The sequence below is a fragment of the Cnephaeus nilssonii genome, assembly GCF_951640355.1.
Source record: "Cnephaeus nilssonii genome assembly, chromosome: 12".
Lineage (NCBI taxonomy): Eukaryota > Metazoa > Chordata > Mammalia > Chiroptera > Vespertilionidae > Cnephaeus > Cnephaeus nilssonii.
In genome coordinates this window covers 67,133,737-67,151,593 of record NC_137083.1, presented here as the reverse complement: position 1 = coordinate 67,151,593, position 17,857 = coordinate 67,133,737, and the positions used below count along the sequence as shown (strand labels likewise).

At 42.3% G+C, this 17,857-nt stretch overlaps 3 protein-coding genes across 5 annotated transcripts in view; all 3 read right to left on the bottom strand.

The window, feature by feature from the left end:
* Window positions 1-17,857, bottom strand: part of CADPS2 (calcium dependent secretion activator 2) — a 484,731-nt gene that overhangs the window by 336,878 nt on the left and 129,996 nt on the right. The gene's annotated exons all lie outside the window — the stretch shown is intronic.
* Window positions 7,762-17,857, bottom strand: part of RNF133 (ring finger protein 133) — a 45,187-nt gene continuing 35,091 nt past the window's right edge. The window contains exon 2 of the mRNA XM_079786444.1: window positions 7,762-9,131. Within this exon, the coding sequence (XP_079642570.1) occupies window positions 7,942-9,075 (1,134 nt within the window). The 5' untranslated portion in view covers window positions 9,076-9,131 and the 3' untranslated portion in view covers window positions 7,762-7,941. The remainder of the gene's footprint in view (window positions 9,132-17,857) is intronic.
* RNF148 (ring finger protein 148) lies at window positions 13,596-14,658 on the bottom strand (the record flags this gene model as incomplete). Its single annotated transcript, XM_079786446.1, has 1 exon — window positions 13,596-14,658. The coding sequence occupies one exon, from the start codon at window positions 14,656-14,658 to the stop codon at window positions 13,747-13,749; it is 912 nt and encodes a 303-aa protein (XP_079642572.1). The 3' UTR covers window positions 13,596-13,746.

Sequence of the window (17,857 nt, the reverse complement as noted above, 5' to 3'; positions counted from 1 at the left end):
TTGTTGGGTTAATTTGCATACTCACTCCTGATTGGCTGGTGGGTGTTGTGGAGGTATGGTCAATTTGCATATTTCTCTTTTATTAGTGTAGATTTTATAATTTCTTCCCACTAGAAAGTAAGCTCTAGGCAAGCAATGAGTTTGAATGGCTCACCTCTATATTTCCAGGGCAATGACTATTTGTTGAATGAATGAATGAATGAATGAATAAATGAATGAATGGGATAACTGATTAATCTGGATAAGATCTCACCATCAATGTAAAGAAAAGGACAGATACTAGTATTGGTTCTAGTTAGATGCAATGCTGCTAATGCCTGAGAGTCCCGCTCCTTCAGGTGGCCTGCTTAGATGCCCATTGGCTCATCTTGCATTTATTTTCAGCTACATTTTTATGGTCACTGAGTCTCTCCCCTCTTTTTGTGAAGCTGGTTTTATGGACCCAAACCCAGGAATTTATATGAGTCCCTTCTGAATTTCACCTATGACCCACTGTTTTAAAGAAAATTAATTTTATACCTTTAGTCAGAAACTATCCTTTTCCAGCATGGGCCTCTCAGTCCAGTGTGTAGATACCCTAAACCAGGGGTCCTCAAACTTTTTAAACAGGGGGCCAGTTCACTGTCCCTCAGACCATTGGAGGGCCGGACTATAGTTTAAAAAAAAAAACTATGAACAAATTCCCATGCACACTGCACATATCTTATTTTGAAGTAAAAAAACAAAATGGCAAAAACACCCGCATGTGGCCCGCGGGACGTAGTTTGAGGACGCCTGCTAAACTGTTTGCACCTTCCAGGTTTCTTTCTATTGTTGTACCTTGGAATTCATGAACTGCATAAAATCCATTCATTTTCTCGCAATTCCCTCAGCAGTGTGATGGTGGTGGTAGAGAAGTAAGAACTGGGAGAGGAAAGTAGCATGTATATGCACAAGTCATGCATACGTCGGAGAACTGCTGGGTTAGCGAAATATGCCTAACAACTTAGTGCAACAATCGTAACTGTTATTTGTGCAGTGCTTTAAGATTAGCAACTACCTCCATTTATACTATTTCTATCTAATTACAACTGTGTGATGCATGGTGCATCCTCTTCTGAAAATGAACTGAGCCTCTGAGAGAGTAGAGGTTCCTAAACTTGAATGTCCACCCCAATCATCTGGAGGACTTGTTAAAACAGATTGATGCCCCCCTCCACCCAGAGTTTTCTACTCCATAGGTCTGCCGTGGGGCCTCACAATCTGCAACTCCCACAAGCGGAGGTGCTGCTCATCTGCTGGCCTGAGGACCGTGCTCTGTGAAGTTCTGCCGCCAGGAAAGGATATGAACGCAGGTCAGGTGATATAAAAGCACACACCCTTTTCAACAGGCAACTGTGCGTCTTATGCCTGGACTTTGTAAATAGACTGATATAAATTCTCAGGGAAATTACACAATTATTTTTTAGCCCTTTCAAGCTCTGGAGGAAAAGAAGGCTATAGAAAACCTCTCAGACTAAATAATCATTTTTTTACAAAAGAAAACTACCAATTCTAGAATCAGTACTTCCTAAATGGGAGCATCCATTTCCTAGAGCTCAATTTATCATGGGTGTTTTTTTATCCCCAATCAGATACAACCTGCCCATCCCCTCACCCACCTACACTCCTTTATCTTTCATAATGATGTGAGATATCATGAGTTATCCCATCAACCTTCCTCTAGCACTTCCAATGCCTTTAGCTGGAATTTTTCTTCCAAGGCCCAACCCTTGAAGTATGCAAAGCTGAACTCATATTAACAAGTTCTCTTTCACTTCAAAACTAGCTTTTCCATATCATTGTCATGCGGTGGTTAGAACCAGGAGCTGTGGAACCAGACCAAGTTCAAATACAGGCTCTGCCACACACGGGCTGTTTAAGTTTGGGCAAGGTGCTTCGCCTCTCTGGGTCTCAGCTTCCTCATCCAAGGAATGGGGATATTCACAATGCCTACCTCACAGAGTTATTGTTAGATTTAAATTAGATTCTACCTGTTAAGTGCATGTAACATCACCTGGTATATTGTAGCTGTTATCACCACCACCACCATCACTATCCCTGCCACAGTCACCAGCTTCACTCAGGCTGCTCAGCATTTCTGAGAAAAAGTTATACAGCACTGTAAACGGGGATACTATAAAACCGGAGGGCCCAAAATAACAACATTAAATTCTACATAATAGTAAGTCACCACTCATGTAAAAGTAAACAGTGGGTTCATTGCTTTTGTTGTTGTTAGTAAATCACCAAAACCGAGTACTTAAATGTAGCAAGCCTTTTGCTATATCGATGCATTTATGCCATTTAATTAGCATAGACCTATCTTTTCACCTGTGCAGTGAACATCACCTATAAGGCTTTGGTTCTGTCAAATTCAGCATACTCCAAATCTGAACTCGATGCTAACCGGTTCTATGCTAACTTGCTTCACCGAATTGTATTTTCTACTTCACTGTATGGCATCATTGTCACCTACTGGCTGAATCCAGATGTCAAGGAGTCTTCAGTCTTCTGTACCCACTGTGTGTTGCTAAACCTGAGATGAACTGAAGAGGAAAGTTATGGGTATAGGCAAGTTTTGAAATCAGTGTTAACTAGTCATTTAAAAATGAAGTTGAAAATTCATATCAGCAAATAAAGTCTCCAAAGAACATTTCTTGGAGGTGACCCACCTTACATTCATCTCACGCAATTGGTAACCGTTGGGAACTATAACCCACCTCACCATTCCTTTGACATTGTTTCTGTAAATGCTGACTCTGATGACTACGTAGCTTTAAGAGAAAAAGCATTTTTTTGTGTAAGAATCGTAGGAACTAAAATCAGAAGATACAGATGCTGACCTTCAGGCATTCCAGCTCTGGGAGACTGGCTACTTTCAAACGAAAACCAGTAGAATGCACATCAGACCATCCCCTGACCAGTTTCAAGGTCCTTACCAGAATAGACTGTGCTGGCCTGCACATGGAGAACTTTTCTACCCCTGCCCCTTGATTTATTTACTGTGTATTCCCTCTCCCTCCTTAAAAAACAAACAAAACCAAAAAAAACCCTGCTTCCCTGGAGGTGGGGAGACTGGCTTTGAGATGGTAGTCCCCGATCTTCTCAGGTGGCCAGCACTTGAATAAACCCCTTTATTTTCCCACCAGCAGCTGTCTTATGAGTATTGGCTTTTGTGGCAGCAGGCAGCCAAACCTGGGTTTTGGTTACAAATTCCCCAACTACTGCTTTTGTTCATACATTCACCTCATCAATCATAGACCACTGCAACAGCCTCTGGAATTCCCTGTCTCCATTTTCCAGTTCCCTAACCAAATTCCACATGACACTCAAAACTTCTTTACAAAACACTGTTGTTCACACTGTCCCCTCCATTATGAGGCCCTTGCTCCCAGTCCAGCAGAGTTCCATTTCAAATGTTATTTCCTTTAAGTATTTTCGCTTCTCCAGCTGAAATCCATTCCTTCATACTCCCAGAAGCCTTTATCAATTCCTTCTCATTAAATGTAAACATTGACACTTGACATGTCTATTTCTACCTAAATATTTCCAGTAAAGTGAAAACAAGTCTATCTGAATGAAGCAGTGGGTGACATTGGGAACTTGATTAATGTAAACGTTCTTTGGAACAGCCCTATGGCAGTGGTCCTCAATTCCATGTGCACACTGGAACCACCTGGGTAACTAAAATAACACTGATGCTTAGGCAGCTCATAGGACTTGAGTGCAGCCTAGACACTGTCTTTTTTTTTAAGGTTTTATTTTTTTATCCTCACCGAAAGATATGCTTTTATTGATTTTATTGATTTTTAGAGAGATAGGAAAGGGGAGAGAGGGAGGGAGGGAGAGAGAGAGAAACGGGGGTGGGAGGAAGGGAGGGAGGGAGGGAGGAGGGAGGGATAGAGAGAGAGAGAGAGAGAGAGAGAGAGAGAGAGACAGAGAGAGAGAGAGATGGATGGATGAGAGACAAACATCCATCAGTTGCCTCCCATATATGTCCTGATTAGGGATCAAACCCACAATCTGGGTATGTGTCCTGACCAGGCATCGAACCTTTGGGGTGTACAGGACAACATCCAACCAACTCAACTATCCGGCCAGAGCCACAAGTCTTTTTAAAAGTTCTCCAGGTGATTCTTATGTGCAGCCTAAGCTGAGAAGTACTGCTCTATGAGGAGGAAAAAAAATGAATTAAGAGATTAATAAAGGATTTTTAAATAGAAATAAAAATCTGGTGGAAATCAGTAGACATCACTGATTTTTACAGTAGGTAAATATTACTGTTACAAAATTCCTAGGAGGTGAGGAATTCCTTGGTACAGTAAGGATAAAATGGTTTACAATTTAACTCTAGGCTGAAGCTGAACAAAACGAGATGGGCCAGAAAAGGACTGCTTGGAATGAGAACAAAGAGCAAGTGGTGAGAATGAAAAGTACATTCAGGAATGGAATTCTGGAAAAGATGCTATACGTTGGGAAGTTTTCAAAAATGACAAAACCTGACGTGTCAACAATGGAATGTTACTGAATGGGAGATGAATGTTAACAAACATGGACAAGGTTTGAAATCAGGGTTACCTTGGTCATCAACAGTGAAGAGGAAAATTCATGTGCGCAGCTGAAATCATAAAGGGGCACAGTGTCTTGGGAGGTGTGACAAAAATGGCAGCACAATTGTGCAGACAGGTATCGTAAACTGTAGTGTAGCTGTGAAAATGGGAGGTTTTCATGGAGTACGTTACCCCCCACCCCTCCCCCCAAAATTCCTGTGGTTTAGAAAACCAGGTATGCATTTTAAGACAGTTCTGTGCCGGTAGTTGTAATAATCAATAACCCTATTTTCACCACTTAGCATTAAATGATTAAAATAGGCAGTAAATGCAAAACCAAATGAATTCTAAAGCACAGAAACTGGCGCCAATAGCAGAGCAAGTACATGGCCTCGCGACCTCAATGACAGTTCATAGTATCAACCGTGTGAAGCCTCCCTCTTTTTACCTCGGTGCTTCTCTAAACTCTGACCCTCCCCACACCTTGACTCCTGTGTGCTGCTTCAAACTCCAGGGAGTTTGCAGAGGAAGAAAACACTTGAACTGTACACTAAGCTTAAATACTATCAGAAATGCCAGATCTCTAGCTCACTACATCCTCTGAAGTATTCACATTATTGAAAATACTGTGGCTGACCAATATCCCTCTGCAGGGCAAATGCATTATGATGATGCCATAGCAAGAGACAGGTATACTATCAGTGTGTTGTAATACAAGGAGCTGCACAGATAAATTCACCTGAAATCTCCCAATCAGTGGTAAGGGCTTTAGAATCATTTTCACTTTAGTAGATATTAAACCTAATTTGTCCCAGTAATAAAAAAATGTTTAATTTTTATAAGGAACATCAGCCCCCTACCTAGCCGAGGCGGGCATGGGGAATCAATTTTACTACCAGAGAATGCAAAAATATATACAGAGGAGAAATGCAAGAGAAATCCATTATGACAATGGCATTAGGAGTAAAATAATTCACATTATAGTCCCATATCATTATGGCAAAATATATTTGCATCCCTAAGTGCAAGAGAAAGTGTAGCCCACAGACTACACGAGGTAAAAACTAACTATAGTGAACAGTACCTAACATTTGACATATCAGTGCTATTTCCAGGTCCTAGTTACTAAATCGAGAGTAAAAGTGGTTTATTGATCTGTTTTCAACATTCTGAGGCATAAAACTGCTGTTTTGTTCTGAGATGAGAAACAGCTATGGAAAACTCTTAGCCTACTGCCTGCTACACGGCAGGCACTCAGCAATGACAGCCCCAAGTCCACTAACTTGACCTTTCCTTCCCCACCTAAAAGATAGATTCTAACCACCCTTTGAAGAACATCCATTGGACATTCTCAAATCAAGATAAGCACACTGCGTTAACAAAGGACATCTAATTATAAAAGTGTGCCCGTGCTAATTTCTTACAGATGAGGGCAAATCAGATTTAAAGCTGACAGTGATGAACAACGCAAAGAAAAAAGGCAAAGGAAAGGCGAAACCGATGGGGGTGCAGGGGAATGGTGGAAAGAGAATGCAATGGCAATGTTAGTGTGATGAGTAAGTGACGAATTCTTCAAGTGCTAGGTCTATCACGGAATATGTGCCCCATGTCAATGTGCTAAGAGTGCACAGAGCTGTAACGGTCCCCGGGTTTGGGGACTGACAGAACTACCCCATTCATTCATATCTAGAGTTTCAATGATTCATCTGGGCAACCAGCCACCCCCAGGAGATGCTAACCCCAGAGACACCAACAGTAGTCAGTCGGAGAATGACAGCTTATCTTGCTTAGGAGCTGATTCTAGCAGAAGTGGCTCTCAAAGGGTTCTCAGTGTCCTGTTTCTCCCATGTGATCCTTGGTCTCTCAGGAAATGACTTTCCTCTCCCAGAGTAAACTAAACAAGACACTCAAAACAGTGTTCCTGCTAAATCCTCCCATGCTGGTGCTATGCAGTCCTTTCAAAGAGCAGCTCCTGTGATTAACTAAGTCCAAGCCTCCCCAGGGTTGGCTCTACAAAAGCCTGTGCATACCAAGCAAGGCATAACGCCCCCCCTGGTCATTTGCCCACTTTTTGCTGTGTCCCTCCCTCTCTGAAATAGTCTTCCTGGGCACTGCTCTTAGAAACAAGTACTACTCCTGCCTCCCTCTCTGAATTCCTGTATTGTTAGCCCTGAGCAACTCACAAAATTACTTACAGATCTCCCTCCAGGGTTGCACAAAAATTCAAAACTCACTGTCAGCCCTGGAGAGGTCAAAGCTCCTCATTAAAAGTATGCATGCTAAGTTATAATAATGAATTCTGGGCTAATGATTGTAATTTTCTGTTTTGTCAAAGTGATTTAGGATGAACATTTTCATGATTAGGGTCCCATTATTTACAATTGGGATACACTGCTCAGTTTTTCCAGATTAACACATAATAGTTACATTATGAAAAAGGTGTTTATCATTATTCATTCACTCAATCATATTCAAGTGTCCAGCTCTGCCCCATATTCCTGGAAATGCAGTGAACAAAATGAACAGAATCCCACAATGTCATATTAAAATTCTACAGTGTGACACTTATCTCCAAAATAATCTGGAATATTTTATTTAATGGCAAAAAAATAAAATAAATTGGGTAATACAAAACATATAGGAAGTAAATACACCATGACTAAATATCTTAAGAATTCTTTATCATTTAAGCCTTTCTACACACTATGAACATGTAACAATTATGATAATATTGGGCACTGAAATATTTGCTGGCCACTTAAAGAGTGCTACCATTTTACTTTTAAGATTGCAGATCACATAAAATGTACTAATTGCTTGAACAGAATTGTTTGCCAAGAGTAAGAATAAAATTCTATAAAGCAAATTTTTATGACAAGAATAAAAACACACAGCACAATGGAGGTCAAATTATACTATACTATAACTATCAAAAGATACATTTTACTCTTCCTAGCACAGCAAAGATAATTTGTTTTTCAAGCTTAATTTATAGCTTTAGGATTATAAGGAACATGCAAATATATTAACAATTTCCTTACTAAAATAAAGTCAATGTATATAATACAAAAAAACATCTATGGAGAAAAGTTTGTCCTTGCTTTTAACATGCATGTGTCATACAAAGAAGCATCTATACTCACAGGAGCAACATACATTGACAAACAGTTACATTTAGCAAAGATTTTTTTTTTTTTAAAATCCTGCTAGACCTCTTTTTCTTTGTCTGTCTTTAGGGCTTGACAAAGAATGTAGAAAATTACCAAAGTAACAAAAAAGGACACAAAACCACACTTCAAGCAAACTGCTTGTCAGTATTAGAACCTGGTTTGACAAACAGGTTTAATCCGCTTCCTCAAAGGTCATGCTATCAAGGTGAAGGATGAACGTCTTCTGCCGAGTTCGGCTGGCTGTCGTTCGGAGAAGTGGGGCGCTCCTCCGCCTCTCCCACGTGGGTCACTTTATCGGACGGCCTTGCAGGAGTAAGTTCACTAGTGGTCCCCTCTTCACTAGGTGATAAAATACCAGGCCATTCATTTGACATCAGAACTTGCAGGGACTGGGTTCCATCTTCAACGTCCACTTGAATTCCCAAAGCATTAAGAATGTCACATTTGCACATGGGGCATGTCCCATGGGACAGAATCCAGGGGTCGATGCAATTCTTGTGGAAAAAATGTTTACAGGTCAGAATACGAATTGTGTCGTTAGGCTTGTAGAGTTCGAAGCAAACTACACAGCTATCTCCGTTGGGACTGACTTCCTCGTCCCCTTCTTTCAGGACCCGGAGCTGAAGCTGGCCAAATGCTAGCTTGAGATCTGTTGCTAGGCGCAGCCATCTCCGGCTCTGAACCCTTGCCACCCAAAGTCTTCGGATATGATAAAAGACGAAATACGTGAACGTAGCGGTGGTGACGATCAGAAAAGAGACAAAATAGTGATTCATCCAGATGATGTGTTTTCTCCCCATCTCCACCATGACTGTGACATGAACTCCCTTCCGAATTAAATGCAGGATCTCCATGCCTTTTAAGTTGCCAATCATCACCACCACAACGTCTTCAAAGGCCTGGTGAGACATGGGGAAAACCTGGTTGCCGGTTCCCGGGAAGTTGTAGATGATCACTCCACTGGCTCCCTTCTCAACGGCCACCTTAATTTTCTGTGTGAAAGGACAACCTCCCCGTTCAATAAGTGCGAGCCACACCTTTGCGTTCTTTGACCTGCTGAAGCTGGTGTTGGGACTGCAGGCATATTGCGATTTTCCATCGGGCGGCACAATAACTCCTGACACTCTCTTCAAAGTGGAGCTTCTTCCAAATACTCCAGTTTCCCCCAACTCTGACAGCATGCGATTCCCAACATGGAATGAGATGTTCATGTAAGCGGTCCAAACAGCACTGGCTTGGCAGCCGTTCTGACTAAGAAGCCAAAGAAGAGTCAATTTCACAAGCCAGGTCGATGCAGTGCTGTTTCTCTGAGTGCCAATCTGGAGTAGATTCATCTCTCTCTGCCTAGTAAGCAAAGGACCAATCCAGTGAAAAGAGATGGCTCCCACATCTGTTGGCAATCAATTTAAAATAACAACATGAAAAAAATCTTCTGGGTGAAAACAGGTTCCACCGTCTTCCAGCATGTTTTTGTGAGAAATTCTTAAAGATGTTGTATGAGTTGCAGATGTTTTATTAGAGGCAGAGAGAGAAAAACTTTACATTGGGGGGAAAAAATCCTAGTTTCACTGCTGTAACTCTAGATACTGCTTACTGTTTGTTGGGTGATGTGATTATGACATAAAAGGCAACAGCCAATTAGATAAGAGCTCAGAGCAGCCTGTAAAATGTATTGGCTTGAAGGTTTCAATGTTGTTATGGGTGATTTTCTAAGTTGTTATAAGCTAGATTTCATCCCTGAGTGGCAAATACTGTTAGTAGATACCACAATTAAACTAAAAATCCTATCTAATAAAAGAATAATATGCAAATTGACCATCACAAGATGGCTGCCCCATGTGGTCAAAGATGGCAGCCCCCATGTGGACACAAGATGGCCACCACATGATGGCCAGCAGGGGAGGGACCAGGCCTGCAAGGGCGATCAGGCCAGCGGGGAGAGAAGTTGGGGGGGAACAGGCCTGCAAGGGAGGGCAGTTGAGGGTAATCAAGCCTGCAGGGGAAGGCAGTTAGGGGTGACCAGGCCAGCAGAGGAGGGAAGTTGGGGGCGACCGGGCCTGCAGGGAAGGGCAGTTGAGGGGGACCAGGCCTGTAGGGGAGGGCAGTTAGGGGTGACCATGCCTGCAGGGGAGGGCAGTTAGGCATCAATCAGGCTGGCAGGGGAGTGGTTAGGGGGTGATCAGGCTGGCAGGCAGAAGTTGTTAGGGGCAATCAGGAAGGCAGGAAGGCGAGAAGTTACGAGCCAGCAGTCCTGGATTGTGAGAGGGATGTTCGACCGCCCGATAGGATCGGGCCTAAACGGGCAGTCGGAATCCCTCGAGGGGTCCCAGATTGGAGAGGGTGCAGACTGGGCTGAGGGACAACCCCCATGTGCACAAATTTCGTGCACCAGGCCTTTAGTTAAGTGTAAAATTCATACAACACATGCATTTTAAAACCTAAAAGGATATGGATATGGAAGAAAGCTATCTATATATATAAAAGCCTAATATGCAAAGTTTCCCCTCAGGAGTTCGACTGACCTGGAGTTCGATCGTTTGCTATGACGTGCGCTGACTACCAGAGGGCAGTGCGGAATGAAGGAAGGCCTGGGCTGCCAGCCAGCAACCGCTGGGGACCCTACCCATGCACAAATTTCATGCAGTGGGCCTCTAGTCTCTATATATAAAAGGCTAAGTGTCTGTCCAACCAGTAGCTATGATGCGCACTGACCACCAGGGGGCAAACAACGCAGGAGCTGCCATGATGAGTACTGGCCATTTAAAAATAAACGGCACCATGGACCTGGTGCTGACAAACCAACACTCAGCTTCCCCGAAGTGGGACACAGGCCCCACCACCACCCCAGAGTGACACCCCACCAAATCACAGCCAACGCTGCCGAGACCCCTTGGTGCAAAATGCAGACTCCAGCCAAGCCCAGCCTGGAAACGGTGGCTGTGGGCGCCGGGTAATGATGTCACATAGCAATGCCCGGCTTCCTCTCCCTAGCAACTAGCATCCTTAGAGTTTCTTCAGCCCAGAAACCCGACTTGCTTTATAGCCAGGTGCAAACATTTTACAGTTTAACCAAATGCTGGTGAAGTATTTTCTGGTGCCTCATCTCATTTGATCTTCACAGAAGTCCTAGAGTAGGTAGATAGGAGGCTCAGTAGAATCCTATTTTCTTTTCATTAGCAAGACTCGAACAGCAATATTAACCCTTTGCACTCGCTTGCTTTTTTCTCGATTCCTTTATTCTAATGCTAACCATGTCGAGTCACACTCGACATCCAAGTGCAAAAGGTTAAAATATTTCTTCTAATTAATTTCCTTTCAATGTGCACAGATCCATGCACCAGGACACTAGTATAACTATATTTTTTCTTCAAAAGAAATATCTTCAACAAAATGGCAAGTTTTGACAAAATAATTTAAAATTAGCACTGCCACCAAATACATGGTAAAAATGACAAATTCTGTAATACCATTTTTAACTCACATTTGGTTAAAATGCAAATTTTTTACTTATCATGTAAACCACTATACTAAATTGGCTTACTAAAAGCTTACTCAGAAGTGTGGTGTGGATTTTGTTTTTAAAAGTAGGGTATCCTGTTAAATGACATCAGCCTCACTTCCTCACACACTGCTCAGATTCAGGAATGACAGCAGGAAAGACAGAAACGTGAATCTCATTTCTCTGCAGACCCTGACATCTGTTAATAATATTTTGAGGGAAGAAAAGGAAGGGTGTAGGAAAGTTTAAATACAACAGTTTTAGTTTAGTATAACTCACTGTAAACAAAAGTGTAGCTACTGATTTTAAAAAGAAGAGTTTCAAGGTCCCCACTTAAAATCAACCAGAGCAGTGACTACAAAGGCCATAGATGTTTTTAATAAAATGTTTGTCATCAGGGGTCCTCAAACTTTTTAAACAGGGGGCCAGTTCACTGTCCCTCAGACCGTTGGAGGGCCGGACTATAGCTTAAAAAAAAAAAACAACTATGAACAAATTCCTATGCACACTGCACATATCTTATTTTGAAGTAAAAAAACAAAACAGCAAAAACACCCGCATGTGGCCCGCGGGCCGTAGTTTGAGGACGCGTGGTCAAAATCAACAAACATCCCTAAAGGAAGACCTCACATACACACTGTCAGCTCTGCCTATATGTTAGCTACACTTATGTCAATGGCACCATATGACATACAAGCCAAAGAATGACTGTGAACTAATAAACATGGGCAGTCACTAGTGCTGCCACACACTTTAGTTGTTATACATTTAGTTGTTTTATATTTCAGTGGTTCTTCTTCACCAGCTAGGAAATCAGTGAAGGATTTTGACCTTGAACATAAATGCCTCTGACCTCTATGCACAGGGTGCTAAGAGACACTTTTGGTTGGGTCTCACTAGAACAATGGATGCTAGCACTTCTTATGAAATGTGAAGCAACAGCGTGATTACGTGAGGTAGGAAAGAGGAAGGAGAAAAGGGCCCTGTGTGCCCAGCAAAAAGTAGAATCAGAGACCACTGACATGGAATGCTCAGCTCATAATGGTCAATTTCCTTTACCAAAGGCCATTAATCTGATTGTACTTCCATACAACCCACTCTTTAAAAAGACACTATAGTTAGTATGAAGTGTGTGGACTCACAAACTGGGACATCAGTGGTTCAACATATTGTCCATAAATAGAGATTTTCATCAAAACAATGTAACCCAAATCTTTCAGTCTCTCATGATTACACAGGGGTTTATTCATATACTTGAAAAGAGTAAAAGGCAAAGTAAAGCAAAGATAGAATTCAGAAGGGCAACTGAAAATTTCAGCTTTTACTTTCCACATTATTAAAGAGAGACACCAGTATTTTGAGAAGAAAAGCATTTGCTAGCTTATTTCTAGAAGGGAAATCTGATTACCATAGCTGAAACATACTATGGTAGGATTTAAAGTGCTCTGGTAAACAAAGGTGATTTTTTGCAATGCTGCCCTAAATGAGACCTATCACAATTTAAAATAGTTTTAGTTACATAACTAAAAGTGCTATCATCTCTCTCTATATAAAAGCCTAATATGCAAAGTGTCCCCTTGGGAGTTCGACCAGGAGACCAGGAGTTCGATCGCTTGCTATGACATACGCTGACCACTGGGGGCGGCGCGGAACGAAGGAAGGCCCCGGGCCAGCAGCCGGCTGCCAGGGAAGGGAGCCCCCAGCTGGCAGCTGGAAGGCCCTGATTGGCCCTGATCACCAGCCAGGCCTAGGGACCCTACCCATGCACTAATCTAGTTTAAAATAATTATTAAGAACATTAGAGGCTCAGTGCACAAAATTCATGCACTGGTAGGGTCCCTAGCGGCTGCCGGCCAGGTATTCCCTCCCTTCCCCCAGCTGCCTGCTGCCACTGCCGGCCAGTGCCTCCCTCCCTTCCCTGGGCTACCCCACCCCCTGGTCAAACTCCCAGACAACTCCTGGTCGAGGGGACACTTTGCATACTACACTTTCATTATATAGGATACTGCCTACCCAGTTAGTACCTTTGGAAACCAGATTCCTTAGTTATTAATAAAATTAATTAATGGATTATTAAATCAAGGTCTAATCCTATAATAAAGTTTATTAAGCAGAGATATTATTAGATATCAAATGTTAAAGAAAATATGGTAACAAAGTATAAAAATTAACATAAAAACCTTTAAAATATTATGACTAACTCTGTGACATCAATGTGACATTGTAACTTGAAGGTAAAGACTAATTTGCTTTTAAGGTATGCTAATGTCCTTATTCAAATAAGAGCAAAAATGTATAACAACTAAAACTTATTAGAAAAACAACAAGTTCAAATAGGTGAGCGTGATAGGGAGTTTTATTTTAAAAACACAAATTTCACCCTCTTTGGTACATGGGGAGAGAAGCTGGAGTTGAATTTTCTCTCTACAAAAAGTGCTAAAAGAACTCATCTAGTTTTAATCTTTGAAAAGACTTGGTTACAGCTTCAGAAAATTCTCTGGGTTTCTTAAGTTTTCAGAATGTCACACTTGCACATGGGGCACGTCCTCCGGGCTAAAAGCCAGGGGTCAATGCACGCCTTATGGAAAAAATGTTTGCAAGTTAAAATACGTACTGCATCTTGGGGTTTGTATGTGTCAAAGCAAACAACACAACTGTGTTCATTGGGATCTAGTTCCTTATCCCCATCTTTGAGCACTCGCAGTTGAAGCTGAGCAATTGCTTTCTTCACATTGGCCTTTATCTGCCTTCGCCTCCTGGTGGAAGAATTGGGTGCTCTAGGTCTCCAGGCGCAGTACAAGAAAAGGTAGGCGACTGTGGGAGCCAGGAAGGTGAACAGAGACATGACGTAATAGCTCAGCCATGGCATGTGCATTCTCCCCACTTCGATGACGATCGTCACATAGACTCCTTTCTGAATCAAGTGCAGAAGTTCCATGCCTTTCAAGTTGCCTATCATCACTGCGACTGTATTCCCCGTTCCCTGGTGAGACATGGGAAATACTTTGTTGCCCGTACCTGGATAGTTATAGATGATCACACCATTGGCTCCCTTCTCTGCTGCCACGTTGATTTTATGTGTAAAAGTACAGCCTCCCCGTTCAATGAGGGCCAACCAAGAGTCTTCCTGCTGAGGCCTGCTGAAGTTGGTCATAGAATTACAAGCATTCTGATTCCATCCTTCAGGAAGTACCACCGCACCAGACACCCTTTCCAGGGGAGAATGGTTCCCGAACACTCCACTCTCTCCTAGTTCGGATATAATGCGGTTTCCCACCTGAAATGTTATATTCAGGTGGGCTGTCCAAATGGCTTTTCCTTTGGAGTCAGGAAGGCTAAGCAGCAGGAAGATGCTGAGCCTCAGGAGTCGAGATGAAACAGAACTATGAGTTGAAGGAGTAATTCTAAGTAGGCTCATTCCTCCATTTGCCTATTAACTGACAAACATGAACAACAAAACGTCAAGTATAAAAGAAAGTCAAAAAAAAGCTAGCTTCAATTGTTCACAGGTGATAATCAAAGCACATCAATGGAAAAGGTCTGCATGGATCAAAGATATCTTGCTCCTTCCAGTATTTTTATTTTGTGTAGATAACCTTTCTTACAATGAAACAGGAGTTGTTAGTACAATGTGATTTCAAGAAAATTATGACTTCCTAATGGGTAAATTGTGACATCAGAGGTAGTTAAGCCAATCCAAGAGTTTATATTCGTGCACTGCATACTGAAATCCTATTGGCCAAAATGCAACTAAGCAATGACTCATGGTTTTCAACAATCTGAATAAACTCTAAAGCAATTAATAAACAGATAAGAATATTATGTTTACAGTCTTGGGTTTCTTTCCTCGTTCTGGATAGGTTGAGAAGCTGCCTAACCACGTTCATACTCATTGTTTTACTATCTGTCAGGGAGAGCAGCAATCACGTACCTTGCCAGTCACTAGTTTTCATGTATGGTATGCTACCTAAAACGCCATTCTATGGGAAGCAAGAACAAATCATTCCTAGTGTCTTCCAATAGCAAATGCTTGCCCAGGCCTAAAGACTCAACATGGGGACGGTGTAATATAAATTTATATTGTTAGCCCAGTATGTTGTCATCTTGCAAGGAGAATTCAGCTTTATGCACAAAAATAGCTACTGCAATTGTACTATGTGCTAGACAAATACTAAGATGGATCCTATATCAAAGAAGAAAACAGACATACACCTACTTTGCAGAGCACGTTATCCAGTGAGGGCAGATTTTATACAAATGCACAGAGAAATGCTTACATGCAAGTCGTGAGAAGGGCTCTGAAAAGAAAACAGAATATCGAGAGGAAGAATAGATGTAACAGGGAGTGAACTCTGTTTAAAGAAGTCCAGGGCACTGCTCTCTCAGAAAGCGATCCTTAGTCTAAGACTTGGAAGCTAAATCAGAATTGCCCAAGCAAAGAGGAGTTAAGACGATGTCAGGCAGGAGCAACCGCAGCTTCAGGACCCTAAGATAGCAAGATGGCAAGAGAAAGGATCTGAAGAAACAGAAGTTTGGCAAAGGGAGAAAGGAGAGAGCTAAGGGTGACAAGGGAGGAGAGGCAAAGGGCAGTCCGTGTTCAGGGTCATGAACATTAGAGTAAGGATTCTGGATTATGTCCCAAGGACAAGAGAAGCACTGAAGGGTTCTAAGCTGGGGAAATGACACCTAAGTGTCTCCAAGTGTTCACTTTTAAAGAAGTGTGCTTTGACTGCCTTATGAGGAAAATGGATTGAAGGAGGAGGAGAATGGACTGGTGCGATGAGCTTAGGCAGAAGAAGCTAGTGGCTGGAACTCCTGAAATATCAGTAAAGATATAGAGACATCTTTACTTTGAAGTTGAGTTAACAGACGTGGTAACTGGACGAGTGGTTACCACAGAGGAAGGAGGACCACAACTGTCACAATTCACTACCTTACTTTAATGCTGCAAACTACAGTATCTTTGCTACTTTAAAGAGGTCTTAACGCTTGTTTGATTTTATTTTAAAATTTCACGGAAGTGTGTTTCAGGGAGTCAATACATTGGCAACAAGCATTCGAACATTTATTATTTACTACATAGGGCATTTCCGATGCCCGAGGCCTGCATATAAAACCCTGGGGATACAAAAAGGGGAAGAAAAAAAAAAAGATCCTGTTTCCCAGCATGCAAATGGACACCAACATTTCAATCAGAGGCATGTGGAGAGAATTCAATCTTTTTGTTTTGTTAATTCTTACCCAAGGATATTTTCCCATTGATTCTAGGTAGAGTGGGAGGGAGGGAGGAAGGGAGGGAGGGAGGGAAGGAGGGAGAGAAACATTGATATGAGACAGACACATGGACTGGTTGCCTCCACACATGTCCCAACTGAGGAGGGGGTTGATCCTGCAACCCAGGTATGTGCCCTTGACTGGGAATCGAACACGAACCCTTCCCTGAATGGGCCGACACTCCAACCACTGAGCCACACTGACCAGGGTGAGAATTTAGTCATTTTGTAAAAAAACCATTTATTGTACTTACCAGCCCATAATATTTTAGTTAATACTTGCTTTTAAAAATAAAATTGGAACCAATCAACTTGCCCCATTCATACAGTTGTATTGAGACTTTGTTCTGCTCACATCTGCATTGTCTTTTCATGTAGACTGTTCCCAGGTTCAAGCGAAGTGTGAATTCCTGGCTTTTTCTATGAACATCTACAAAATGAAGCCTCACTCAGAAGACAGTTTACATATTAAATAAAAGAAGCAATCCCTTCTCTACCACACTGGTTCACATGGTGGGGTGTGTGTGTGTGTGTGTGTGTGTGTATGTGTGATTTTGCCTCCCAAGGGGTATTTGGCTATTTCTGGAGACATTTTTGGTGGTCACAAGGGGGAGAACTACTGGTGAGTAGAGGTCAGGAATGCTGCTAAACATACTAAAATGCACATGACAGCCTGTGCAATAAATAATTATCTGGCCCACAGTGCCAATAATAAGACTAAGAAACTATTCTCCAATGGGACAGCCATGCGGGGAGGATCCATCCCAGAACTCACTTATCCCTGATGGACAATCACATCTGAGCTCTCACCACGGAGTAAGCTTTTATAAGTGACAATGCATCCACCGGGGACGATGCCCTCAAACCACCCCCATTTCCTGTTTTCCTTGGAATAGAAATAGTCAAGACCTCAGAAATAGTCCAGACCTGCCCATACCACCTACTAGTTCATGAAGATGGAATACAATGCATTCATTTTATTGCACCAGATCTCAGTCTTCTACCCTGGGGCCAGAGTGTTTGAGTGGGAAAGAAAGGCGGGTGCAGGCTAACAGCTACTACTGGAATCTGTTCTTTAGCAGCACTTACCTAATACACAGAACGCCTTCCTTTTTGCCAGCCACGTGTTAAATAGGCTTTCCTTCTGCTGAACTTCGCAGGCAGGCTAAAGAGGACGGACACAGACCACTGGGGTTGACTGATCCAGTGGTTCACAGTCCCTGCTCCTTCCAGCTGGCCATCTGGCCTCTTTACAGGTATGCCCTGCTTTTCGAAAGTTCAGGTTATGCCACTTCACTTTTATGAAAGACCTACATTAGTGAGTAGCTGTTTTCGCTAACCAAA